The 26,605-nt window shown below is 60.1% G+C and overlaps 1 protein-coding gene across 2 annotated transcripts; it reads left to right on the forward strand.

Moving 5' to 3' along the window:
- The first annotated feature begins 12,201 nt into the window (after positions 1-12,201).
- CHPF (chondroitin polymerizing factor) lies at positions 12,202-25,449 on the forward strand. 2 transcript variants are annotated; one of them, XM_075914484.1, is made up of 4 exons: positions 12,202-12,498; positions 13,469-14,033; positions 15,165-15,347; positions 22,516-25,449. In XM_075914484.1, the coding sequence occupies exons 1-4, from the start codon at positions 12,233-12,235 to the stop codon at positions 23,776-23,778; spliced, it is 2,277 nt and encodes a 758-aa protein (XP_075770599.1). In that variant the 5' UTR covers positions 12,202-12,232; the 3' UTR covers positions 23,779-25,449. The 2 variants fall into 2 exon arrangements, with proteins under 2 accessions (XP_075770599.1, XP_075770600.1); XM_075914485.2 differs by lacking the exon at positions 12,202-12,498 and adding an exon at positions 12,854-13,368.
- The last annotated feature ends 1,156 nt before the right edge of the window (positions 25,450-26,605 follow it).

Consider the following 26,605-nt stretch of genomic DNA (forward strand, 5'->3'; position numbering starts at 1 on the left):
TGGGGGGGGCACAGGGAGCACTGGGGTGTGTGAGGGGAGGTGGGGGGATGGGTTAGAACCTCTCCCCTGTGTAAGGAGGGTTTGGGGGGGCACAGGGAGCACTGGGGTGTCTGAGGGGAGGGGGGGAGGGGTTATAACCTCTCCCCTGTGTAAGGGGGCTGGGGGGGCACAGGGAGCACTGGGGTGTCTGAGGGGAGGGGGGGATGGGTTAGAACCTCTCCCCTGTGTAAGGGGGCTGGGGGGGCACAGGGAGCACTAGGGTGTGTGAGGGGAGGTGGGGGATGGGTTATAACCTCTCCCCTGTGTAAGGGGGGCTGGGGGGCACAGGGAGCACTGGGGTGTCTGAGGGGAGGTGGGGGATGGGTTAGAACCTCTCCCCTGTGTAAGGGAGCTGGGGGGGCACAGGGAGCACTGGGGTGTGTGAGGGGAGGTGGGGGGATGGGTTATAACCTCTCCCCTGTGTGAGGAGGGTTTGGGGGGCACAGGGAGCACTGGGGTGTCTGAGGGGAGGGGGGGAGGGGTTATAACCTCTCCCCTGTGTAAGGGGGCTGGGGGGGCACAGGGAGCACTGGGGTGTCTGAGGGGAGGGGGGGATGGGTTATAACCTCTCCCCTGTGTAAGGGGGGGTGGGGGGGCACAGGGAGCATTGGGGTGTCTGAGAGGAGGTGGGGGATGGGTTATAACCTCTCCCCTGTGTGAGGGGGGCTGGGGGGCACAGGGAACACTGGGGTGTCTGAGGGGAGGTGGGGGATGGGTTAGAACCTCTCCCCTGTGTGAGGGGGGCTGGGGGGCACAGGGAGCATTGGGGTGTCTGAGGGGAGGGGGGGATGGGGTAGGACCTCTCCCCTGTGTGAGGGGGGGCTGGGGGGCACAGGGAGCATTGAGGTGTCTGAGGGGAGGGGGGATGGGGTAGAACCTCTCCCCTGTGTACGGTGGGATGTGGGGGGGGAGGGAAGGCTGGCGTGTCTGGGGGGACGCGATGGGGGGGGGTCCTTGCTGGCCAGAGGGGCAGCTGAGGTTCTCGGTGCGGCTGGTTTGGTGCCGGGTAGCGGAGGACCCCTCCCGGGCTGTGAGTAGCCCTGTCGCTAGGCAACGCACCTCAATTTGATCCCCTCAGTGGTAACCCCAGAAACCTTCTGTAGAACCTACCCCCGCCCATCCTCCACAGACAACAGCTCGCTCCCCCCCCGCCACTTACCCCTCCACCCCCCCAGCTCAACTACCCCGCCCATCCTCCACAGACAACAGCTCGCTCCCCCCTGCCACTTACCCCTCCACCCCCCCAGCTCAACTACCCCGCCCATCCTCCACAGACAACAGCTCGCTCCCCCCCGCCACTTACCCCTCCACCCCCCCAGCTCAACTACCCCGCCCATCCTCCACAGACAACAGCTCGCTCCCCCCCGCCACTTACCCCTCCACCCCCCCAGCTCAACTACCCCGCCCATCCTCCACAGACAACAGCTCGCTCCCCCCCGCCACTTACCCCTCCACCCCCCCAGCTCAACTACCCCGCCCATCCTCCACAGACAACAGCTCGCTCCCCCCCGCCACTTACCCCTCCACCCCCCAGCTCAACTACCCCGCCCATCCTCCACAGACAACAGCTCGCTCCCCCCCGCCACTTACCCCTCCACCCCCCCAGCTCAACTACCCCACCCATCCTCCACAGACAACAGCTCGCTCCCCCCCGCCACTTACCCCTCCACCCCCCAGCTCAACTACCCCGCCCATCCTCCACAGACAACAGCTCACTCCCCCCTGCCACTTACCCCTCCACCCCCCCAGCTCAACTACCCCGCCCATCCTCCACAGACAACAGCTCGCTCCCCCCCGCCACTTACCCCTCCACGCCCCAGCTCAACTACCCCGCCCATCCTCCACAGACAACAGCTCGCTCCCCCCCGCCACTTACCCCTCCACCCCCCAGCTCAACTACCCCGCCCATCCTCCACAGACAACAGCTCGCTCCCCCCCGCCACTTACCCCTCCACCCCCCAGCTCAACTACCCCGCCCATCCTCCACAGACAACAGCTCGCTCCCCCCCGCCACTTACCCCTCCACCCCCCAGCTCAACTACCCCGCCCATCCTCCACAGACAACAGCTCGCTCCCCCCCGCCACTTACCCCTCCACCCCCCAGCTCAACTACCCCGCCCATCCTCCACAGACAACAGCTCGCTCCCCCCCGCCACTTACCCCTCCACTCCCCAGCTCAACTACCCCGTCCACCCCGCCCCCTCCCAGCTCAACTACCCCGTCCACCCCCCAGCTCAACTACCCCGTCCACCCCGCCCCCTCCCAGCTCAACTACCCCATCCACCCCCCCAGCTCAACTACCCCGTCCACCCCGCCCCCTCCCAGCTCAGCTACCCCGTCCAACCCCCCAGCTCAACTACCCTGTCCACGCCGCCCCCTCCCAGCTCAGCTACCCCGTCCACCCCCCAGCTCAACTACCCCATCCACCCCCAGCTCAACTACCCCATCCACCCCGCCCCCTACCAGCTCATCTACCCCGTCCACCCCCAGCTCATCTACCCCGTCCACCCCCAGCTCAACTACCCCATCCACCCCGCCCCCTACCAGCTCATCTACCCCATCCACTCCCAGCTCAACTACCCCATCCACCCCATCCCTTCCCAGCTCATCTACCCCGCCCCCTCCCAGCTCAACTACCCCGTCCACCCCCCCAGCTAAACTACCCCATCCACCCCATCCCTTCCCAGCTCAACTACCCCGTCCACCCCACCCCCTCCCAGCTCATCTACCCCGTCCACCCCCCAGCTCAACTACCCCATCCACCCCGCCCCCTCCCAGCTCAACTACCCGGTCCACCCCGCCCCCTCCCAGCTCAACTACCCCGTCCACCACCGCCCCCTTCCAGCTCAACTACCCCATCCACCCCACCCCTGCCCCGTCCCAGCTCAACTACCCCATCCACCTCTGCCCCGTCCCAGCACAACTACCCCATCCAACCCTGCCCTGTCCCAACAGAACTACCCCATCCACCCCCGCCCTGTCCCAGCACAACTACCCCATCCACCCCTGCCCCGTCCCAGCACAACTACCCCATCCACCCCCGCCCTGTCCCAGCACAACTACCCCATCCACCCCCGCCCTGTCCCAGCACAACTACCCCATCCACCCCTGCCCCGTCCCAGCACAACTACCCCATCCACCCCCGCCCTGTCCCAGCACAACTACCCCATCCACCCCCGCCCTGTCCCAGCACAACTACCCCATCCACCCCCGCCCTGTCCCAGCACAACTACCCCATCCACCCCTGCCCTGTCCCAGCACAACTACCCCATCCACCCCTGCCCCGTCCCAGCACAACTACCCCATCCACCCCCGCCCTGTCCCAGCACAACTACCCCATCCACCCCTGCCCTGTCCCAGCACAACTACCCCATCCACCCCTGCCCCGTCCCAGCACAACTACCCCATCCACCCCTGCCCCGTCCCAGCACAACTACCCCATCTGTCCTAGGGCCGGTGCTTCTGCAGTTCCCAACCGTGGGGCTTGAGGCCATTCCTGTCGCTCTTGCAAATTGGTGGGGCCAGTCCCTGGCACAGGGAGGTGGAAACACCCATGGGGCTGCCCCCTGGATCCTCCACATCTGCCCCACCTTATGGACCCCTTTGCTATTCCTCCATCCACTGCTGCCCCATATGCACCTCCCCTGCTTCTCCCCCCACTGCTCCCCCACCCGCCCCTTCCAAACCCATTGCTGCCCCATATACACATCCCCCGCCTCTCCCCCCACTGCTCCCCCACCCGCCCCTTCCCAACCCACTGCTGCCCCATATGCACCTTCCCCGCCTCTCCCCCCGCTGCTGCCCCACCCGCCCTTTCCCAACCCACTGCTGCCCCATATGCACCTCCCCCGCCTCTCCCCCCACTGCTCCCCCACCCGCCCCTTCTAAACCCACTGCTGCCCCATATGCACCTCCCCGCCTCTCCCCCCACTGCTCCCCCACTCGCCCCTTCCCAACCCACAGCTGCCCCATATGCACCTCCCCCGCCTCTCCCCCCACTGCTCCCCCACCCGCCCCTTCCAAACCCACTGCTGCCCCATATGCACCTCCCCCGCCTCTCCCCCCGCTGCTGCCCCACCCGCCCCTTCCCAACCCACAGCTGCCCCATATGCACCTCCCCCACCTCTCCCCCCACTGCTCCCCTACCCGCCCCTTCCCAACCCACTGCTGCCCCATATGCACCTCCCCCGCCTCTCCCCCCACTGCTCCCCCACCCGCCCCTTCCCAACCCACTGCTGCCCCATATGCACCTCCCCCGCCTCTCCCCCGCTGCTCCCCCACCCGCCCCTTCCCAACCCACTGCTGCCCCATATGCACCTCCCCCGCCTCTCCCCCGCTGCTCCCCCACCCGCCCCTTCCCAACCCACTGCTGCCCCATATGCACCTCCCCCGCCTCTCCCCCCACTGCTGCCCCACCCGCCTCTTCCCAACCCACTGCTGCCCCATATGCACCTCCCCCGCCTCTCCCCCCACTGCTCCCCCACCCGCCCCTTCCCAACCCACTGCTGCCCCATATGCACCTCCCCCGCCTCTCCCCCCGCTGCTCCCCCACCCGCCCCTTCCCAACCCACTGCTGCCCCATATGCACCTCCCCCGCCTCTCCCCCCACTGCTCCCCTACCCGCCCCTTCCAAACCCACTGCTGCCCCATATGCACCTCCCCCCACTGCTCCCCCACTCGCCCCTTCCCAACCCACTGCTGCCCCATATGCACCTCCCCCGCCTTTCCCCCCGCTGCTGCCCCACCCGCATCAGGTCTCCCGCGGTCTGTCTCCCCCGGACCCTCCTTCTCTCGCGCTTCCGCCCCCCCCCCCCCCAGCTCCTACCTGCGCTCCCCGCCCGGCCCCGGCGCATGGCCCCGGCCCGGCCCGCGGTGCTGAGCGGACAGCTCCGCCTGACGTCACCGCGCGTCACGGGGCGGGGCGGGGCCAGGCCGCACGCCCGGAAGTGGGGCGGGGGTAGGAGGGGGCGGGGGTTAGGGGCTGGCTGGAGGGGCAGGAGCTGAGGGCAGGGGGAGGAGCTGGGGGCAGGGGGCAGGAGGGGTGAGGGGCAGGAGCTGAGGGTAGGGGCAGGAGGGGTGAGGGGCAGGAGCTGGGGGTAGGAGGGGCTGAGGGGCAGAAGGGGCTGAGAGGCAGGAGCTGGGGGCTGGAGGCAGAAGGGTCTGAGGGGCAGAAGCTGGGGGCAGGAGGGGCTATGGGGAAGGAGGTGGGGGTAGGGGCAGGAGGGGCTATGGGGCAGGAGGGGCTGAGGGGCAGAAGGGGCTGAGAGGCAGGAGCTGGGGGCTGGAGGCAGAAGGGTCTGAGGGGCAGAAGCTGGGGGCAGGAGGGGCTATGGGGAAGGAGATGGGGGTAGGGGCAGGAGGGGCTGGGGGCAGAAGGGGCTGAGAGGCAGGAGCTGGGGGCTGGAGGCAGAAGGGTCTGAGGGGCAGAAGCTGGGGGCAGGAGGGGGTATGGGGCAGGATCTGGGGGCAGGGGACAGGGCTGATGCTGCTATTAGGCTTCGGGGGTTTCAGCTGCAGGCTGAGAAGCCCTTAGAGACCCTAATGGCTGCCGGGGGTCTCGCAGCCCCCTTCCCAGGGCCCTGCTTCCATAGGAGCCCCCTGCCTCATGTGAGATCTGCAGGCACCGGGAGGGGCCCGTCCCCGGCTCCCCAGAGCAGGCTCTGGACATGGCCACGAGGGCGCAGCTCCTGCAGGTGGAGAGAGCCGTGGGGGGCTAGCGCTGGCCCTGGCCCCAGACCGGTCCCCGATGCTGACGGGGGCTGACAGGGAGCAGCCGTCAGTGAGGAGTCGGGCTGCAGCCAAGGGGTGTTTTTCTGCCTGAGTTGGGCACAGGTGAAACCTGGGGTACGCACACAGGTCAGCCCCTGATGGGGGCCCAGGAGCCTGGGCAGCCTGGAGCCACTGCAATAGAGACCTCCGCCAAGGAGAGAGGTCCTGGCACTGCCCTGCAGCAGGGGCCATAGAACGTGACTGAAGTGCCTGCAGCCTCTGGCAGGGCCGGAGGGCAGGGAGAGCTGGCAAAGGAGCCAGAGTCCAGGCCCTTGGGCTGGGCCAGCTGGCTTGGAGTTGTGTGTGGTTGGGCAGGTGCTGAGGCAGGCTGTGCTTGCAGCCTAGGGGTGGAGCCAGGCGGCCCTGAACAGAGTGTGATGGCGCGCTGGGGTCCCCTGACTCCTGCACCCCGGAGTGGCACGAACAGACCCCGCCAGCCAGTGGAACAGGGGAGTTTATTGCTTCTCCAGGGTACAGCCCAGCACAGATGGAATCTGGTTCCAGGGCAGGCCTAGGGTGCCTCAGCCCCCTTGAGATGGGGGAGCCTGGGCCCCTAAATCCCAGCCCCTTGCTCAGGCTGCTTCCTCCATGATACCAGCCAGAAACTCAAACTCTCCTCCAGCCCTGCCCCCAGCCAGGCGCTGGTCTCCCCCCCTCCCTTTGTCTCTCCCTGGGTGTCTGGGTGAATCCACGTTGGGAGAGTCAGTGAGAATCTCCCCTCCCAGCACAGGGGCCCCGGTCACAGAGCAGACAGCCCCCCACTATGTCACACAGGGGCCCTACCACTTCTCAAAGTGATGGCCCTGGCCCCTGCCCCTCCTATTCTTCCCAGGTTCCAGTCCCCACCTAGGCTGGCAGCTGGAGCTCAACTGGGTAAGAATGGCCAGGGGAGCCCAGGCCCTGCACATGCTCCATCTGCCCGGGGGTGGGTGGGGTGGGGTGGGGTACACAGGCCGGGAGGAGGGGCCTGGGCTCCCTGCCAGGCTCTGGCTTCCAGGGTGACTGAGCAAAGGGACGGGGAGGGGTTCCCAGTGGCTGTGCTTCTGCAGGGCACCAGTCACTTGGATTTCTGTTGCTAACAGGGTCAGGCACTGAGGGTTCCCTGCCATCCTGTGGCTTCTGCCAGGGACAGGGTGGGGGACCTGGGCAGCTTCCCCTGTTCTACATCTTTTGCCAGGGCCATGGACGGTGCTTGCCCCACCCGCCTGTGGGTGGCAAAAGCCAGGGGTGCCATAGAGTCCAGGACATGTGGGACTGGCCCCATGGGCCCAGTGGCTAATCCGTCCTCTGCCAGAGCTTTCAAACCATCTGGTGCAGGTTAAGCCAGTAGCCCGTGCCCAGTGGGCATGGACAGCCCATCGCTGTGCAGGGGGCGCTCGCTATAAGCCCTGGCCGCGATGGATGCTTTTCCTCCTTAGTCTTGCCCATGTTCGCAGACTGTCCACGTCTCCCCTGGGCCAATCCCGTTTCATTGGTTAACGGTTTAAAGGGGGCACAGGCGGGGCGGTGGGGGAAGTGGAACCCAGCCCAGCCCATCCCACTCCCTTGGCTTCCAGCCACGTTGCTGGGGGAGGAGGAGGGAGCGGGATCTCCCCTGCACTCACCAGTGGTCGGAAGCACTTGCCGCTACGGCCATCAGAGAGTGGGGGCCCGATCCCAGCTGCTGGTGCCACTCCCCCCACTAGTGCCCCAGGCTGCATCGCTAAGGGAGGGCACCTGAGGGAAGGGGTGGAATGAGGGTGAGGCAGAGCAGGAACCGTGGCTTGGGGGAGGGGCAGAGCTTGGGGTGAAGTGGGGGTGGGGCCCTGCCCCAGGCTACAGGTGGTGCAAGGAGGAATCATGTGGGAACAGACACATGACCAGTGTTCCCCTTGTGTCCCTCCCCAGGAGTCGCCACTGGGTCCTAGCTGGTCGGAGCATGGTCTGAGCCAGGCTGGCTGCTCTTGTGGCGTCCACTGGCTTCCACTGACCTGCCGTGGCACGTGGCAATGCTCCCGCTCGGCTCTGCCTCGCCTAAGAGTCCACTGGAGCGGTGCGCTAAATACCCTCTGCAGCACAAAGCCATGGCTGGTGCAATGGGCTAGACACCACGTGTGATGTGGGGGGGGGGGTCTGCTCTGTACCCCGGCGTCCTCCTGCACTGGGCTGTGCGATTCCCACGGACTCCCCCACACGTGCATTGGCCCAGACACCTAGGCCCAGCCTGGGCAGGTAACACGGCTCTTCCCAGAGGGAGAGACAAAGGGAGGGAGGTGGAGGCGAACACCTGGCTGGGAGGTGGGCAGTCTTGGCTGGGAAAACATGAAGAGAACAGACTAAGCCGAGTGCGGGGGGGGTCAGGGGCCTGGGCACCCCCTCCCCAGGAGTCCAAGGCTGCGTGCTCCTTATTCCGATGTCCACATCAAACCCAGGCTGCGCTGTATCTCTGAGAAGCAATAAACCCTCCGTATTCCACCGGCTGGTGGGGTCACATCTGGCTGCAGACGGGGTGCAGGGTCGGGGGTCCCCGACACGCCGTCACACCACGTGACCAGGGCTGATCCACAGAGCTCCCGTCCCTGTGACCATGGCCGCACTGTTCACAATAGCACGTTGCCCGGGGGTTGGGAAATTGCCAATTCAGTGCTACATCAGTTCCATGTTGGGAACTTGTCCCCTCACTCCCAGGGCCCCTGGACGAGTTACTGCGATGGCCCAAAGCACAGGGAGTGGCCCAGAGGCCACTGCAAGGGCTGAGCCATGTGGCACACCAGGGTACCGCTCCATGGTGCTTTCCATTGATGCCAGCGCACGTGGCAAGCACACAGCCCAGGCTGCATGTGCCTGAGCCACACGCATGTTTCAGCAGCTCTGCCCTGCTATAGTCGTTTAAACGATGAACGGATAAGCCTGGACTTAAGGGTTAACCCAAAGGACTAGTATCAGAGGCGGCTGGGTGGGGAGGAGGGGAGGTGGGCCGAGCAGGCAGGATTCTGGAGCAGCCTCTATCCTTGTTCCCTGGCACGCGCCGCATGTAGCTGTGCATTGTGGGCAGGCAAACGGATACACATGTGGCTAATCAATGTCCACCCAAATGCCCAGATCCATCAGAGCTGCTGCTGCAGCCTGCAGCTGGCTGAGTGCCAGGAGGTCCCCGGTTCCCCTCGCAAGCCACGGTCACAGCCAGGCTCCAGGGGAAGACAGGGTCAAGTCCAATCCATCTCTGTGTCACTTCTTTGGGACATCGTGGCTTTGCTTGGCAGTCCAGTGACAGCGCAGGACTTGAGCGTGTTCTCAGACACACAGACAGCTCAGAACTGCCCCAGTTTGATAGACCAGCCAGACCTCCATGCTGGGAGCCCACAGGGGTCTCAGAATCAAGCCAGGGTCACATTTCTGCCAGTCTCCCTTCTGTTTGATGCCCATGTGACGTGACACAGCAGGAGAGTTAACTTCGGGCTGGCCCCAGCTCAGCACCAAGAGGGAAGTAGTTCTGGTCACCGGGAAGAGCCCCCTTCAGCAGAGATTAGTGCAGGAGACTGGTGGTTTAAATGCCGTTGGGTTTGCTTTCAGCTGGCTTTGAGCAGGGCTGCGTCCTCAAGTGCTAAGGTGGGGAGCAACCCACATCTGCTGCCACTCCGAGCCAGCTCCAGACCAGAAGGGAGAAAATCAGCCGTATTCAGACGGCAGGGGAAGGAAGCCAAACATCCCTGACCTGAGGAAACTTGTGATCAAACCAGCTCAGCCACTTTATCTCCGTTCCAGGTAAACCAAAACAATTTGCTGGCAGAGCTGGGATGTGACTTCTCCATCTGCTGAGCTGGCAGCTCCCAGACAGACAAGCCAGCCTCCCCGACACTGGGACTTCTCTGCTCAGCTGTTATTCCCCAGGGGATCACGCTGGGATTTGGGTAAGCTCCTTTCTGAACTGTCTGCCCATCTGTTCCCCTGCAGGTGCCAATGCTGCATCCACAGGGCACAAACTCCAGCCTCTCCTACCCTACCCAGCATCACCTTGCTGATCAGCCAGTGGGAACAGGCTCAGCTCTGCCTTGGAGAAGCTAATGTGCCATCCTGGCTTGGGGCTGATGAGTGGAGCTGGCGGGATAGTGGTGATGCTGCGGGTGGGACTGGCTCCATGAGCTTTGGTGCCCTTGGCGCAGGCAGTGCTGTGGCCAGGCTACAGCTTTGGAGCTACCACCTAGATCCAGCTGTGGCAGCCTGTTTCCCAGCCCTGAGGAAGGATCTGTCCTGCCCCGGCCTTCCTGCTTGCTGCCGTCTGCCAGGCTCGGGAGCCGCCAGCGTGAGCAGTTTGCTCTCGGACTGAATCACTCAGGGCTGGGTTTTGCCCCACACCAGCTCAACCCTTGGGCAAAGCTTGTTTGATGCCTTTCTGTTCACACAGTACTCAGGCCTGGGGTTGCCTTGCACCAGGGAGCCCCGGGGCAGCGGCCTCCCCCGTGGTCCCAGCCAAGGGCAGGCTAGTAGATCAGGTCACATACAGCTTGCTCAGAGTGATCACACAGCACAGACAAGAAGGGAGGAGGGCTAGCTCAGCGGTTTGAGCATTGGCCTGCTGAAACCAGGGTTATGAGTTCAATCCCCGTGGAGGCCATTTGGGGCAAAAGTTTGTCAGAGATGGCACTTGGTCCTGCTGTGAGGACAGGGGACTGGACTCAAGGTCCCTTCCAGTTCTAGGAGATAGGCATCTCCATTAATTTAATTTATTAAGGGCTCCTCACACCCAACAGCTCCCATCGTCTTCCAGGTCTCTCCTCTCCCCCTCGCCAGCTCCCATTTCTGTTCCCCACCAGGCCTTCCTGCTGGCAGGGCCTCGCGGTACAGTCAGGGTTAGACAATTGCAAGGGTCAAACCCCTTGTGGCTCCCTCTGCGGCCGGCCGTCTCGCGGAGCAGGGAAGCAGGTTCCTTCCCGCATGGGAAGCCCTGTGGGCGCGGGCCAGGCTAGGGGGCTGCAGGCTGCGGTGGCCTTAGGGGTCGTGCAAGGAGCGCTGCGCTCTGCACCCTCCGAGCAGCGGGGCCGTGGCCGGGCCCTTTGTCCCTGCCTGAGCCCCTTGCGCCTCCCTCCCGCCACAGGCCAGGCCCGGGCCCGCAAGAGGGGGAGGGGCGGGGGGCTAGCGGGGGATGGGGAGGCTGTAGAGTTGAACAAGGAGGGGGGGGGGCTCAGTGTAGCTGGGGCAGGTGCAGACGTCACTGACCTTGGGGGTCAACAAAGCCCCCACAGCCCGCGTGCGACCCGGGTACCCCGCCCCCTCAGCCCCTCCCCATCGCTGCCCCCCACAGCCCGCGTGCGACCCGGGTACCCCGCCCCCTCAGCCCCTCCCCCTCGCTGCCCCCCACAGCCCGCGTGCGACCCGGGTACCCCGCCCCCTCAGCCCCTCCCCCTCGCTGCCCCCCACAGCCCGCGTGCGACCCGGGTACCCCGCCCCCTCAGCCCCTCCCCCTCGCTGCCCCCCACAGCCCGCGTGCGACCCGGGTACCCCGCCCCCTCAGCCCCTCCCCCTCGCTGCTCCCCACAGCCCGCGTGCGACCCGGGTACCCCGCCCCCTCAGCCCCTCCCCCTCGCTGCCCCCCACAGCCCGCGTGCGACCCGGGTACCCCGCCCCCTCAGCCCCTCCCCCTCGCTGCCCCCCACAGCCCGCGTGCGACCCGGGTACCCCGCCCCCTCAGCCCCTCCCCCTCGCTGCTCCCCACAGCCCGCGCGCGACCCGGGTACCCCGCCCCCTCAGCCCCTCCCCCTCGCTATCCCCCACAGCCCGCGCGCGACCCGGGTACCCCGCCCCCTCAGCCCCTCCCCCTCGCTGCCCCCCACAGCCCGCGCGCGACCCGGGTACCCCGCCCCCCTCAGCCCCGCCCCCTCGCTGCCCCCCACAGCCCGCGCGCGACCCGGGTACCCCGCCCCCTCAGCCCCTCCCCCTCGCTGCCCCCCACAGCCCGCGCGCGACCCGGGTACCCCGCCCCCTCAGCCCCTCCCCCTCGCTGCCCCCCACAGCCCGCGCGCGACCCGGGTACCCCGCCCCCTCAGCCCCTCCCCCTCGCTGCCCCCCACAGCCCGCGCGCGACCCGGGTACCCCGCCCCCTCAGCCCCTCCCCCTCGCTGCCCCCCACAGCCCGCGCGCGACCCGGGTACCCCGCCCCCTCAGCCCCTCCCCCTCGTTACCTCCCACAGCCCGCGCGCGACCCGGGTACCCCGCCCCCTCAGCCCCTCCCCCTCGTTACCCCCCACAGCCCGCGCGCGACCCGGGTACCCCGCCCCCTCAGCCCCTCCCCCTCGCTGCCCCCCACAGCCCCGCCCCCGCGCTGGCCCGGATAGCGCGTGCCCGCCGCCCCCCACGTGGCCCAGGCGGCCCCGCCCCCGGCGCCGGGCGGGATTGGCGGGCGGGCGGTGACGCGGCGTGACGCGCGCGCGGACACGTCGCCGCCGCCATGCGCCTGTCGCTGCTGCTGCCGCTGCTGCGGCCCGCGGCGCCCGTGGCCGTGGGGGTGTCGCTGGGGCTGACGCTGAGTCTGCTGAGCGCGGGCTGGGGCCAGGCGCCCTGCGCGCCGCGCGCCGCGCCTCGCCCCGCCCCCCGCCAGCCGCCGCGCGCCGGCCCCGCCCCCCGCCAACCGCCGCCAACCGCCGCCGCCTGGGAGCCGCGCGTGCTGCCCGCCCGGCCCGCCCCGCCCGCGCGCGCCGCCAGCAAGGCCGTCAGGTGCGGGGGGGCTGGGGGAGATGGAGGGGCTGGGGGAGAGGGGGAGGCTGTGGGGGCTGGGGGAGATGGGGGGGGCTGGGGGAGAGGGGGAGGCGGGGGGGGCTGGGGGAGAGGGGGAGGCTGGAGGAGGCTGGGGGGGCTGGAGGGGGCTGGGGGGGGCTGGAGGAGGCTGGGGGAGATGGGGAGGCTGGAGGGAGGCTGGGGGGGGGGGGCTGGAGGAGGCTGGGGGAGATGGGGAGGCTGGAGGAGGCTGGGGGGGCTGGAGGAGGCTGGGGGAGGCTGGAGGAGGCTGGAGGAGGCTGGGGGAGATGGGGAGGCTGGGGGGGCTGGAGGAGGCTGGAGGAGGCTGGGGGAGAGGGGGGGGCTGTGTTTATGAAGTCACAAGTAGGGCCTAGGGGCCAGCCCTGCTCACCATTCCTGTCATGGACACAGCCCCACCCGTCTGATGTCCCCACAGCTCCTGTGCGCCCTCCCCCTCTGCAGTGCCACCGGGGCTGGCGCACCAGCCTCCTCATGTATGAGCCAGGCCTGGGCTGCTGACTCTGCAATGGCCCTTGCTGCATGCCGGGGTGCTCTGTGACCAGGCTCGCCATGCTGGGCCAGCCAGCACATAGGGGCAGGAGGTATTGGACACAGCACAGGATGCTGCCATGAATTCATACAGGTGCCTCATGAGTAGGGAATGTAACCCATAAGCGTGGGCAGAGATGGGGGTAGCTGGTCATCACTTGCCCCTCTCTTCCACACCCCTGGATCTCTACAAGTTTCCTCACAGGAGTCTCCTGCCTGAATCCAGCCCTGCTCAGTCGCCCTGCAGCAGCTCATCCCTGATTTGGGGGAAAGCCCAGAAATCCAGAGCCATGCCATGAGGTCTGTGGGGCCCAGGGGCAGGTCTGTGCCTGTCTCTCTGGGGGTGGGTTACCTAGGATGTGGGAAAAGGCTCCCTCAAGTACGCTTTCTGTCCTCCCAGGACGCGGTACATCAGTACGGAGCTGGGCATCCGACAGCGGCTCTTCGTGGGCGTGCTCACCTCCAAGAGTACGCTGAACACGCTGGCTGTGGCTGTGAACCGCACGCTGGGGCACCGGCTGGAACGGCTGGTATACTTCACGGGCACGCGGGGCCGCAAGGTGCCGCATGGCATGACAGTGGTGACACACGGCGACGAGCGGCCCATCTGGAACATGTACCAGACCATCAAGTACGTGCTGGACCACTATGTGAGCGACTTCGACTGGTTCTACCTGGTGCAGGATGACACCTACACCGAGGCCCACCGTGTCAGTCGCCTGGTCTCCCACCTCAGCATTGACACTCTTCTCTATCTGGGCCGGCCTGAAGAGTTCATTGGGGGCGACACTGAGGGGCGGTACTGCTACGGCGGCTTCGGCTACTTGCTCTCCCGCAGCCTGCTGCTGCGCCTGCAGCCCCACCTGGAGAACTGCCGCAATGACATCCTGAGCGCCCGGCCCGACGAGTGGCTGGGGCGCTGCATCATCGACTACACAGCCATCAACTGCGTGGAGGAGCACGAGGTGAGGGCACCTTCATGCTGGTCCCTGTCGCCACATGGAGCTGCCAAGGTTGACAGAGAGGGGCACCTCCCTGCCGGTCCTAGTATGAGCTGCTTCAGGTGGGACAGCTCTGCTGAGGCTGGCAGGAAAGTTCGGCTCCTAGGTGGGCAGTCATTGGGCTCAGCGCACTGTCCCTCCCATGAGCACTAGCTCTGTGTTCCCATTGGCCAGAACAGAGGCAGTGCTTGCAGGTGTGCTGCGGAGCCTCATTTCCCCCTCCCTCACAAAAGCCCAACCTGCTGCCAGCCACATCTGGGGTGGGGTGCAGCCCGATGCCCCAGGACAGGCAGGCTCCAGGAAGTCTGCCTTAGTGCTGCTGACCAGGAGCTGCCCTGATAAGCCCAAGATCCAACCTCCAGGTCCCATCCTGAGGCCCTCCATATCTGGAGCCACCTCTGGCATCCCAAGCCCCTCATCCCTGGTCCCACCCCAAAGCTCATACCCCCAGTCCAGAGCCTGTCCTCCTGCCTCTCAGCTCAGAGCTCATTCTTCCTCCTGCACCTCAAACCTGGAGCTCCATTTTGATCCCAAACCCTTCATCCATGGGTCTACCCCAGAGCCCTCACCCCCTCCTACCTCCCCCAACCCTGTGCCTCAATCCGCAGCCCCCTCCTGTATTCAAATTCCTTGGCCCTACCCTGCAGCCTGGAGTCCCTCCAACACCCCAAACTTCCCATGCCCAGACCCACTCCAGAGCCTTCACTTCCTCCTGCATCCAACTACTTGTCCCAGCCTGGAGCCCCCATTTAGAGCCAGAGCCCCATTTTGAGACGTCATCCAATTTCTGGGTCCCACTATTGCCACGCAGTGTCCATGTATGGAATGACTTTTATGTGATTCATCACTTCCATATTGGTGCACATAGTGATAGTCATTCCATACATGAACATAATAAATTGAAGAGAATGCTGGCCCTCACCCTCCACGCTTACCCCCTCTGCCCAGTCAAACCCCTTCCTGCTACCGTCAGTCCTCACCTCCCAGACTGGCAACCTCTGCCCCATCAGTCTGCTTCCGTCTGCTCCCCACCCCACTTCCCTAGCGATTGGAGTGTGAATTGTGGCAGCCATTACCCCTGTCTTTCTGGTTCAGGGCCTGCGGTACCAGTACTTTGAGCTGGGGAAGAATACAGCCCCAGAGCGAGAGAGTGACCCCCGTTTCCAAAGCGCATTCACTGCCCATCCTGTGCTGGACCCTGTCCAGATGTACAGGCTGCACAAGCACTTTGCCCAGGTGGAGTTGGAGAAGACCTACCAGGAGATCCAGCAGCTCCAGGTGAGCCCAGGCACTGGGGGTGAAGGGCGGTGGTGGGCCCAGGGCTCTGAGTCAGATGGGCAGGGAGCAGCATGGCCACAGCTGGCGCTGCCTTGTCCCAGGTAGGTGTCTCCTTCAATTTCAGTCTGCTTTACCTGTCTGCCAGAGCATAGAATTCAGCCTCGTGCTGGTGACTGACTCTGGCAGGGATGGTTCTGCTGCAGGGGTGGGTCTGCTGGGGTGGCAGAACTTGCTCTCTCCCACAGTTACTCTGGTAGATTTAGGCTGGCCTGATGATAGAGCCCAGTTTTGCACAGTTGCCCAGCTCAAGTGTACCTGCTACTGGCTGCCTTCCTCCTGCAGGGTTTCATCGTTGTATTCCTTTTAAAGGCAGAAAGGACCATGTCACCACTGTGGTGGAGGGTATGCTCTGCCCTCTTGCATAACACAGGCCGGGAATTTCCTGGGAACAGTCCCTGGCTGAACTATAGCAGGTGGTCTAGGACAGCGGTTCCCAACTACCAGCCTTTTGGCTTGCTGTTGGGCCGCAGTGGCTGTTGGAGCTGAAGCCGGCTGTTCCTGGTAGCTCAGCTATGGCAGCCGTGGTGGCTCAGGCAGCAGCAGGAGGTGCTTCCCTCCACCCTCTGTGCTTGGGGAGGGAGGGGGTACAAAGAAGGAGGGAGGCGTGTGCGCCACCAATGGTCGCTCCCTCTGCCCATGTGGCTGCTTTTGCCAGCAGCAGCAGGAGGAGGCGGAGCAGGAGGCCCCTCCCCAGGGTGCCGCGGTGTCGCCCCTCACCCTGCTCCAGCCACACAGCCATTTTGCCAGTGGCAGTGCTAGGGCTCAGGTAGTGGCAGGAGGTGGAAGATCAGGAGGCACCTTCCTCCCTCCTTCCCCCCCCAACCCTGGGTAATGCCAGCCAGGGTTTTGTCCTCTTCCCCCCCGCGCCCCATGGGGGTGCAAGGTGCACTTAGGGAGGGAGGGGGCACGAAGGAGGGCTGCTCCCCCTGCTTGTGGCAGTAACAGCCATGCTCCTTAGAGTGGGCAGCTGTGTTTTAGGGAGTGCGGGGGTGGGATGGGGGCAAGGGGTGATGGGTGAGGATGTGGTGGGGGGTCACGTGGTAAGAGGGTATTGTCATGGGAGTAGGGATGGGGTTAAAGGGTGTTAGACACTGGGGAGCAAGGGGCTAGGCAGACGGGTAAACATTTTATTTGCATAGTCATTATTTGCATAATGATATGCAAAGACACTGTTAACAGTCTGTCAGATGTTTGTGAATGGGTTTGCCAGTCTATGGCATAAAAAAGGTTGGGAACCACTGTTCTAAGAAATGTCTTGTCTCGATTTTTAAAAACTTCCAGTGGTAGGGTATTTTCCATGACCCTTTTTGTAAACTCTTCCAGTGGCTAATTACTGTCACTTAAACCTGTGCACCTAATTTCTAGGGTGAATTTGTCTAGCTTCAGCTTCCAGCCATTGGATCAAGTTAGATCTTCCTCTGAGAGATTGGAGAGCTTTCTGCCATCAAATTTCTAGAGTCCTGTGTGGATACAAAATTTACATCCGCATCTGCAAAAGTGAGCCGCGGATAGCCGCATCGATCTCTGCAGATACGGATACCCATGGATATCTGAGGGTTTGCAGGGCTCTATGCATTTCTGTTCCCTGCGTAGCTACTTGTAGATTTGATCAAGTCACTCTTTATTTTTCTCTTTGGTAAGTTAAATGGATGCAGCTCCTTTAGTCAGTCACTGAAAGACGTGTCTTTCAGTCTTTGAATCGTTCTTGTGGCTCTTCTCTGAACCTTCTCCTAGTTTATCAACACCCTTGAATTGTGAACATCAGACTTGGGCAGAGGATTCCAGCAGCTGCCCCACTGCCAAATACGGAGGTAATATATAGCCTGTCTGCTGCTTCATAGTCTAAGGATGGCAGTAGCCCTTTTGTCTAGTGCATCTCACAGAGAGAGTGTCATCTGCCATGACCTTGTACTTCCCAGGAGAGACTCCCACCTCCTGTCAGTATGGTGTGTTCTTTGTTCTCAGATGTATGGCTTTGCATCTGGCCATATACAACTCATTGTTTGTTTGCACCCATCTTACCAAGCAATCCAGGTCAAGGTCATTCTGTATTGATGACTTGTCTCTCTCTTATATTTTCTCCCCAGTCTCTGTCATCTGCAAACTTTGCCAGTGATTTGGTTTTTTCCAAGCCATTGATAAAGGTGCTAAATAGCATAGAGGCATAAATTGTTCCTCGCAAGACCCCATTAGAAACAGGTCAACTCCATGCATTTTGAACCCTATTAGCCAGTCTAATTCATTTAATGTGTGGCTATGGAGGTTGGGATTTTTGTACCTTTCTAGATTTAGTTCAGTGTCAAGTCAGATGCTTTACATAACTGTATAGATGTAATATATTTATTTACCTTTATCAACCAAACGTGCAATTCCTCAAAAAGTTCAAGTTAGTCTGATGAGATCTATTTTCCATTTACTCATATTGATTGGCATTAATTATATTGCCTTTCTTTAATTCTTTACTAACAGAGCCCTTTTACTGTCAGCTGTTCTGTTATTTTTCCCAATTTTGGTGTCAGACTGACAGGTCTGTAATTATGCAGGTTATCCTGTTTCCCCTTTTCGAGTATTGACACATTAGCTTTCCACTAGTGCTCTGGAAATTCTCCAGGGGTCTAAGACTCATTGGAAAATTAGCATTGATGGTCTGGAGTCCTTGTGCCAGCTTGTCTAAAACTCTTGAAGGCAAGCTATGCAGACCTGCTGATTTTAAAAATGCCTGACTAGAATAGCTGCTGTTTAATGGCCTCCAGAATTACTGTTGGAATGGAAAGTGTTTGATCATCATGTGACATGATGTCACCATCTGGCTTTTTCCCAACTCCAGAACAGAAACACTTCTGTCTTTCCTGCGTTATTGTTGACCATTCCATCATTTGTATCTAGAAGTGCTCCAATAGCATGGGCAGGGTTCATTTGGCTCTTAATATACTTTAAAACTCCTCCTTTATATTATCTGTACCTCTGCTGGGTGGGTGCCACCTAGGGATGTAAGTGACTATCTGATAAGCATAAGCTTATAAGTAGTGACTCTAGTAGCTTCCTGCCCCTTGCTGCTTCTATCAGCAGTAGCAAGGTGAGGAGTAGGAGCCAGGGCTGGGGTAGCAGGCTTAAGAGCTGGTCTTCCACCCCTCACCTCTGCCGCCCCCCCCCCCCCCCGCCTGCATGGGGGACAGTGGAGGCAGAGGCATAATGGGGTACTGGGCGCCATGCGTCTGTTTTTCAAATATATTAAGAGCTGACATTTAAAAGGCTGAAGCACAGTGGAGGTGGGGGGACCAGGCGTGAGCTAGGAATCAGCTGATTAAATAAAAACCCTCATCGCTCCACAGAATCATTGCATCCTGAATGAAATGGATTAAAAAGTGATGAACAGATCTCCAGACGTAATTATAAGTGGGAAATTGTCACTCACAAGGTGAGGGGAGGAGGTATCTGTCTATTGCACGGGTGGGACACCTAAGTCCTGGGGACAGGATGCGGTCCCTGGGTTGCCTGGTTCTGGCCCCCGAGGCGCAGGGTTCCCCCCCCTCATTGGGGAGCTCATGCTGGTGCCCCAGCTTCCCCCCATTCATCTGTGGGGCTGATGCACACAAAATCTACTAACCCAAGCCCCCCTGTGCCCTGGTGTGCAAGGGGAATGTGAAGAGTGTTTTTCTTCTTCTCAGTCGGGGGGGCCACATTGGCGACAGTTTTAGGGGTTTTTTTTGTTTCTCGCTTTTGTGTGGCCCCTGACTGATTTTTTTGTGGGTCAGTGGCCCCTGAACCTAAAAAGGTTTCCCTCCCCTGGTCTATTGAGATCCTGGAGGGATCTCTCTTGACCTAGTGCTGTTCAGTGTTTTATCAGTGATGTAGCATGCAAATAAAATCATTGCTGGCAAAATCTGCAGATGACACAAATGGGTTGTGTCAGTGCTTTTTTTGTAAGAAAAAAGGTGCCGGTACCATGGGGTGAAGTTGTTGAGCAACAAACACGCCACACTGGGAGCTGAAAAAAATCCCTGTGTTGGGGGCTGAAATGTGGTCGCAGCCCCTTTCAGAGCCAAAATGCCGCGCTGGGAGCAGGGGGAAAAAAACCCGCTGCGCGTCCCGAGCAGGCTTCTGTCAGGAAAACAGGTGCCAGTACGCATGGGGAAAATGCCATTCCTTTTCTGTGTGCTGGGAAAATGTGACAGTACGCCATTCTGGGCTGTACCGTCACAAAAAAAGCACTGGCTTGTGTTGTAAATAATGATGGGGGACTGGACTGTGGTGCAGACTGTCCTGGATCACTTGGTAAGGTCAATTCACACAAACAACATGTTTTAACATAGCCTAATGCAAGGTCATACACCTAGGAGAGAGAATATAAGTCACGCTTATGAGATGGGAGGCTGTATCCTGGAAGTCAGCCACGTTGAAAAGGATTTGGGGGTCACAGTAGATAACCGATTGTATGTGAGCTTCCAGTGCAATTCTGTAGCTAATGGGGAAGCCAGATCTTCACCAGTATAAGCAGGGGGATACCAAGGGGAAGCAGGGAGGTGGTATTCCCTCTGTGCACGGTGCTAGACAGGCCAGTACTGAATGCGGTGCCCAGTTTTTTTGTCAGCACTGCAAACAGTGTTGGAAAACCAGGCTCAGAAGAGAGCTACAGAAAGGGCTAGATATTTCAAAAGCTGCCTGGCAGTGAGGCATGAAGGCAGTTCAGTGTGTTCAGTTTGTCCAAGAGACGGTGCCGAAGTGACTTGGGCGCATGCACGTTGCACATACTGGTGCAGGTAGATGTCTCCTAGCAGAGTGCTCTAAGCCAGCAGGTGAGGCAGAGAGACTGTGTGGCTGGAGCGGAACTGAGACAAGTTCAAAGTAGAAATGGAGCACAAATGTTTAAGGGGGCAGGGAATTAACCACTGCAGCAGGTCACCCAGGGACCAGTTCTGAAAGCTCTGCTCCAGCTCAGCCAGGAGTGGGACCTGGAGGCAGGAGTTGCTAGGGAGGGTCTGTGGCCTGGACTAGGCAGGATTCATAGAATCATAGAGCTGGAAGAGACCTTAGGAGGTCATCAAGTCCAGCCCCCTGCCCTAGGCAGGACCAGTCCCAACTAAATCAACCCGGCCAGGGCTTTGTCAAGCTGAGACTTAAACACCTCTAGGGATGGAGACTCCACCCCCGTCCCTAGGGAATCCCTCCCAGTGCTTCCCTTCCCTCCTCGTGAAATAGTTTTTCCTAATATCCAACCTAGACCTCGCCCACTGTATCTTGAGCCCATTGCTCTTTGTTTTGCCATCCGTCACTACTGTGCAGCCTGGGAGAGTGGCCTGGTCTCTTCTGGCTTCAGTCTGTGAATCTGTTGATGATGTATGATAGTAGCACCCACAGGCCCTGCTCGGGATCAGGCTCTGTCCTGCTGGGTTGACATGGCCAGAACCAGTCCCTGCCTGAAGGGCTTAGCCTGAAGACTAAGCAGAGAGGTGGAGGCAGGCGTGGTGCCTGGGATAGCTGGGAGCTGGAGGGGTGATCTGCCAACCAGCTGTTTTTCACATGTAGAGTTTGTGGGGAGAGCTGGCTGAGTAGTCCTACTCATTTTGTGGGTTGGTGCTGCCCTCAGCCGAGGGAATGCTGTCATTGCATAGCCACCAGGCTGTACTTAGAGCAGTGTTTCTCAACCTTTATCAACCTTTTTTTATAAAGTACCCCTTTTTTTTTTAAAGTGCCCCCAGTACCTACAGTTTTCAGACATGCACGGTTTTTTCTACCATTGCAACACATTTGTTTAAACAACTTAATTGTAGCCAGGTGGGTGGTGAAATTTTGGGTGTAAAAAGTACAAAAATAATAAAGCGCTGTAAAACTTAAAACAAAAACTCAGTTTTCTCCCGTTTCAGTTGTGTTGACTCCCCGTCCCCTCCCCTGACTTCTCTCAAGTACCCTAAGAGTACTCGTACCACTGGTTGAGAAACACTGACCTAGAGCAGTGGTTTTCAAACTTGTTTTTTCTCATGACCCACTTGAAGAAAATTGTTGATGTCCACGTCCCAACATAATGTGACTGGAGTGTGGGCTCCGGGATGGGGCTGAGGGTGAGCTTTGTGCAGTCTGTGGTGCCAGGATGGGCAGGAAGCCTGCCCTAGCACCCCCACTGGTCGGTCACCTGATCACCCTGCAGCAATGGGACCTAGTGCCTAACATTCCAGGGCCTAGTACTGAGTCACAACCCCCAGTTTAAAAACCACTTCCTAGAGCAGAGGCTCTCAACAGTCTCCCCCTCTGGTGGCTTGTCTGGCATACCCCAAGTTTCACCTCACTTAAAAATACTTGCTTACAAAATCAGACATTATAAAAATACACAAGTGTTGCAGCACGCTATTCCTGGAAAATGGCCGACTTTCTCATTTTTAACACATAATACCCTAGAATAATTGATTGGAATGTACTGTGCTTACAGCTCAGTGTACAATATGTAAAGTAGTAAAAACACGTCCTTGTATGAAATTTCATTTTTTATTGAAAAAACTTTAAACAACAAATAGTCTGGTAGCACCATGGATTAAGAAAACGTGGATGGGATCATGCACTTTCGTGGGCGCAACCCACTCCCTTTCATCTGAGACAGTGGGCTGTGCCCACAAAAGCTCATGATCCCATCTGCATGTTTTGTTCATCTCGAGGGTGCTGCTAGACTATTCGTTTACGTTTTTTGCGTTACACACTAACTTGACTGCCCCACTGAAGCTTTTGAATTTTCTATTGACTTTGCTTGTGCTTTTAATGGAGCCTATTGCAGAACTCTGCAAACATCTAGATGAGATAATGTACGCCAGGGTACATGTTCTCCTGGCTGAGATCCACCCCTGCCCTAGAGCAAGAGAATGGGGAGGTCATAGTTTTTATTGAACCCACTTCTGGTGATAGACACTTAGAAGCCACACAGAGGTCCCCTAGAAACTCTGGAATTAGACATGAAATGAGGTGATTGGGAGTGGGAGGAATCCTGGAAAATGAGGGTTGGAGGAGATGTCAGGAGGGCATCTATCTCCTGCTTTATGCAGGTTCTAGGCAAAGCCATGGAGGGTCAGTGTGGGGAGCTGCAGGATGTCTTGTGTCTGCTGAAATCCTCTTCTTCCTGCAGCTGGAGATCCAGAACACCAGCAGCCTGTCTGCAGACGGAGACCACGGAGCCACGTGGCCCATTGGCATCACGCCCCCATTCCAGCCCAAGACACGCTTTGAGGTGCTGCGCTGGGACTACTTCACAGAGGAACAATTGTACTCCTGTGTGGATGGCTCCCCGAAGTGTGAACTGCACGGTGTGGACATGGCAGATGTGGCTGACGTGGTGGCCACGGCCATGGAGGAGCTGAACCGCAAGTACCAGCCAGTGCTGCACATCCGCAAGCAGCAGCTGGTGAACGGGTACCGGCGCTTTGACCCCACACGGGGCATGGAGTACACGCTGGACCTTCAGGTGGAGGTGGTGACGCAGAAGGGGCACAGCCGCTCGGTCATCAAGCGCGTGCACCTGGTACGGCCCCTCAGTGAGGTGGAGATCATTCCCATGCCCTATGTGACTGAGGCCAGCCGCATCAATGTCATCCTGCCACTGACAGCACATGACCGGGACCATGCTAGCCACTTCCTAGAAGTGTACGCAGCGGCCGCCTTTGAGAGCAGAGAGAACGCTGTACTCACCTTCCTCTTTATCTACGACCCCTTCGAGGCCCAGCAGGTGGTGCAGAATGACATCTTTGCCCCGGTCAAGGCCAGGATTGCTGAGTACGAGCGCAAGTATGCTGAGGTGAAGATCCCCTGGATCAGCGTCAAGACAGATGCGCCCTCCCAGATTAAGGTCATGGACATCATCTCCAAGAAGCACCCTGTGGACACACTTTTCTTTGTGGCTGGTGTGGACACTGAGGTCACCACTGACTTCCTGAACCGCTGCCGCATGAACACCATCAACAGCTGGCAAGTCTTCTTCCCCATCCATTTTCAGGGCTACAACCCAGCCATTGCCTACCACAACCAGGCACTGCCCGCTGCCCTGGACCTGCTGCGGGATGCCGGGCGCTTTGACCGAGACGTCTTCCACGAGGCCTGCTTCTACAATGCTGACTACATGGCAGCACGCACCCGCATGGCGGTCGACGCGCAGGAGAACGAGGACATCTTGGAGACCTTGGACATCTATGACATGTTCGTCAAGTACTCCAGCCTGCATGTCTTCCGGGCCATGGAGCCTGCCCTGCTGCAGCGCTATCGGCAGCACGCCTGCAACCCGCGCCTCAGTGAGGAGATGTACCACCGCTGCATGCAGAGCAGCCTGGAGGGGCTGGGTTCCCGCTCTCAGCTGGCCATGGTGCTCTTTGAGCAGGAGCAGGGCAACAGCACCTGAACTACAGGAGGGGCCAGTTTAGCCAGGCTCCCTACGACCTGCCCCCCTACGACCTGCCCCCTACGACCTGCCGTATCTGCCCTGCTGGCTCCTGTTCTCCCCCCCCTTGGTGCAGTGGTCACTCTGCTGGGCTGGGGTGTGGAGGGGGGGACTGTCCTGTCAGGGGTCCTGTGATCTCTTGGGGCAGGAAGGGGTCTCACTTGTGACTTGGTTAGAGGATGGGGCTGGAAGTCAGGCCGCCTGGTTCTGATCCCAGCTCTACTCTGGATCCTGCCCGGTCTCAATGTCTCCCTTACCCTGTGTTCATGGGGCAGTGATTCTGAGCAGCTCCTGGCAGGGGAGTTCTTGTGGGCTGGCCCCGAGGCAGGTCCAGGATTTGCTCCAATAACTCTGCTTCCGTGAAATGGCCCCAGTAATCTTGGTGCCTGGTAGAGGGGCCTGGAGTCTGCAGGGAGGATAGAGCCCCTCTCTCCTCCATTTGTCATGTGGGCCATGCAGGGGCTGCCTCCTCCCAGTGCAGCATGGACCCTCTGCGCCTGTGTGTGGGGGATGCCTAGCCCTGCCCCGCAGCTTCTGTGTGCTGGTGACAGGTACTGATGTGGGTGGACAGGCCTGGCCATGCAGCTCCATCCCACAGCGAGGTGCAGCACCCCCATCTCTTGCCTTCTGCCCCATGAACTCTGCTGGTTCCAGTGGTCAGAGGCTCCCATGGCTGGCAGGGTGGGGAGCTCTGGCCCTCCAGTAATCACCTAACTTTGCTCCCCAGGTGCTGGTCACCTGGAATTTGGAGGCTCTGAGAGCCTCCTGTTTGGTACAATGTGGGGTGTTCTGCCCCATACCCATGGTGTCCCTGGAATGTTGCTGGGCAAGAAGGATTAGAGCTGCAGGCTCTATTCGGCCTGATCCAGGGCTCTGTGTCCCAGGGAGCACAGGGTGCTGGCTCCTGGCTTGTGTTCTTGCAAGCACAGCAGTGGCTCTGGGCAGCTGCTTTAAGTGCTGTTGTAGAACTGGGAGAGAGTGGGGGATTGAGGGTTTCTCTGGTACGTATGGAGAATAAGGCATTTAACTTCAGTACGGTGCATCTCTGACAACAACCCGCTGGCCTGAACACTTATAGGACTCAGGCCCCAGGACGTGGGGGTGCAGGGGCAGCAGGAGTCCTTCTATGCATTGACTGTGCTGCTCCCCATGGGAACCATGACCCAGGCCGTTTTGGCCTCTGCAGTATTTTATATGTCTTGAGGTTGCAGCCCTTGGACGAGAGCCTCCCATGGGAGGTTTGAGCTGTCTCTGCTGCTAGCCCAGCAGGCCTCACTCAGCTGCTCCTGCTGGTGCAGTCACCTGCTACTCATGGGGCTACCTGAGGGGGTGGGGGATCTAGCCCCCATTGACCACAATCTGAGCCCCGCACAGGAACACGTCTGCTTGGAATCAGGCCCTTCTCTGAGCTGGCCTCCGTGGAATTGTGCTCTCTGCACTGAGCTGCCGATGCAAGACTGTTCCCGGGGAGTGGCAGTGCTGCTGGCCCTGCTAGAAAGAGTGGAACAGTTTGGGTGCACTCTGAGCCTCCCAAGGAGAAAACGACTGGAGTCAGATTCGACTCCAGGTTTATATTTAATGGCGGGGCTGGGTGATTGTGTTTACACTGCAATAAAATGGAGAGGAGAACTAGTCTGGCTACAAATTCTTCACTGCAGAGTGGGAATGTGGGGCAGCAAAGGAGGGGATAGAGGGACTTGTCTCAGAGTGGGGGAGGGGTGGGAGCAGAGCGAGGAGGGTCCCAAAGCAAGGCTGTCCCTTCTTTATGGTGCAGCTGGGGGCGACGGACTGCAGCATGCCCCCGTGTGTTGCCCTGGGCAGAGCTGAGGCACAACTGTTTTGCTCTGCCCAATGGGGAGCTGTGGGTGCACAGGGGTACAGCTCCCCCTTCCCCTGAGGCATGACTGTGGGGAGCCACTCCTACTCCCAGCGCCTTTCTGCTGGAATGGCTACTCCTGGTGCTGGGACAGTGTCAGCTCCCAGCAGGTGGCCTGGTGTTGGGTTGTGCCCCGTGGCCTGTTCTCTGCCCTATCTAGTACTAAGCTCTCTCCATAGATCATCACCTTGTAGTGATGGAGAGGCTTGCATGTTCCAGTGACCCTTGAGAGTGATGCTGCCTGGAGTCATCTGCCATGGGTGACCCTAAGGGAGCACAACGGTCAAGGGTGAGGATCCAGACAACAGCTTGTAAGGTGGGCCTCTGAGCTGCCAGTTGGCATCAATGAGACTCCAATTGAGGCTCACCAAAAAGCAACAGGTAACTATTGTGAGTGCCTGTGTGCTGACAATGGATACCAACGAGTGCGAACAGGAACAGCTAACAGGAGAGTTTGGAGAGGGAGTTCTCCAGGTAAAAGAGGAGGAACAACGGGACCCTTGTGGTAAGTGGCTGTCTGGAGTGTGTGTTTGTGTGTGGGGGAGTTATTTGCAGTGTGCTGAGCTTGTGTTTGTCTGGTTTGTTTGTTTGAAGGAGCTTCTAAAAGGTTTGAAATCTAGAAGCCTCTGTTAATTGGCTGAGCCTCAGTCAGGGGGAGGGGCTACCAGAGCTATATAAGCCTGTGACTCAGTGACCAGGGAGAGCGCGAACAGGAACAGCTAACAGGGACTTTGGAGAGGGAGTTTAGAGGGCACTAGTGATTTCTGACCTTCTTTAAAACATAACTCTTAGAATAATCTATATTCCAGAGGTTTAAAAGAATCCCAGTTTATATTTAAATTATTCATTAGAAAAATGGAGACAGAAGCCCAGCAGCAGAGTGGGGGCTATCCTGTTTATTGTGTTGAGTGT

This window comes from Pelodiscus sinensis, chromosome 7, assembly GCF_052426305.1.
Source record: "Pelodiscus sinensis isolate ZL-2025 chromosome 7, ASM5242630v1, whole genome shotgun sequence".
Lineage (NCBI taxonomy): Eukaryota > Metazoa > Chordata > Testudines > Trionychidae > Pelodiscus > Pelodiscus sinensis.

Bases quoted from the DNA above. Each gene is read 5' to 3' on its own strand.
- CHPF (XM_075914484.1), top strand. From the start codon at position 12,233: ATGCGCCTGTCGCTGCTGCTGCCGCTGCTGCGGCCCGCGGCGCCCGTG. The intron at 12,499-13,468 runs GTGCGGGGGGGC...CTGTCCTCCCAG, and splicing joins GCCGCCAGCAAGGCCGTCAG to GACGCGGTACATCAGTACGG. The intron at 15,348-22,515 runs GTGAGCCCAGGC...TTCTTCCTGCAG, and splicing joins AGGAGATCCAGCAGCTCCAG to CTGGAGATCCAGAACACCAG.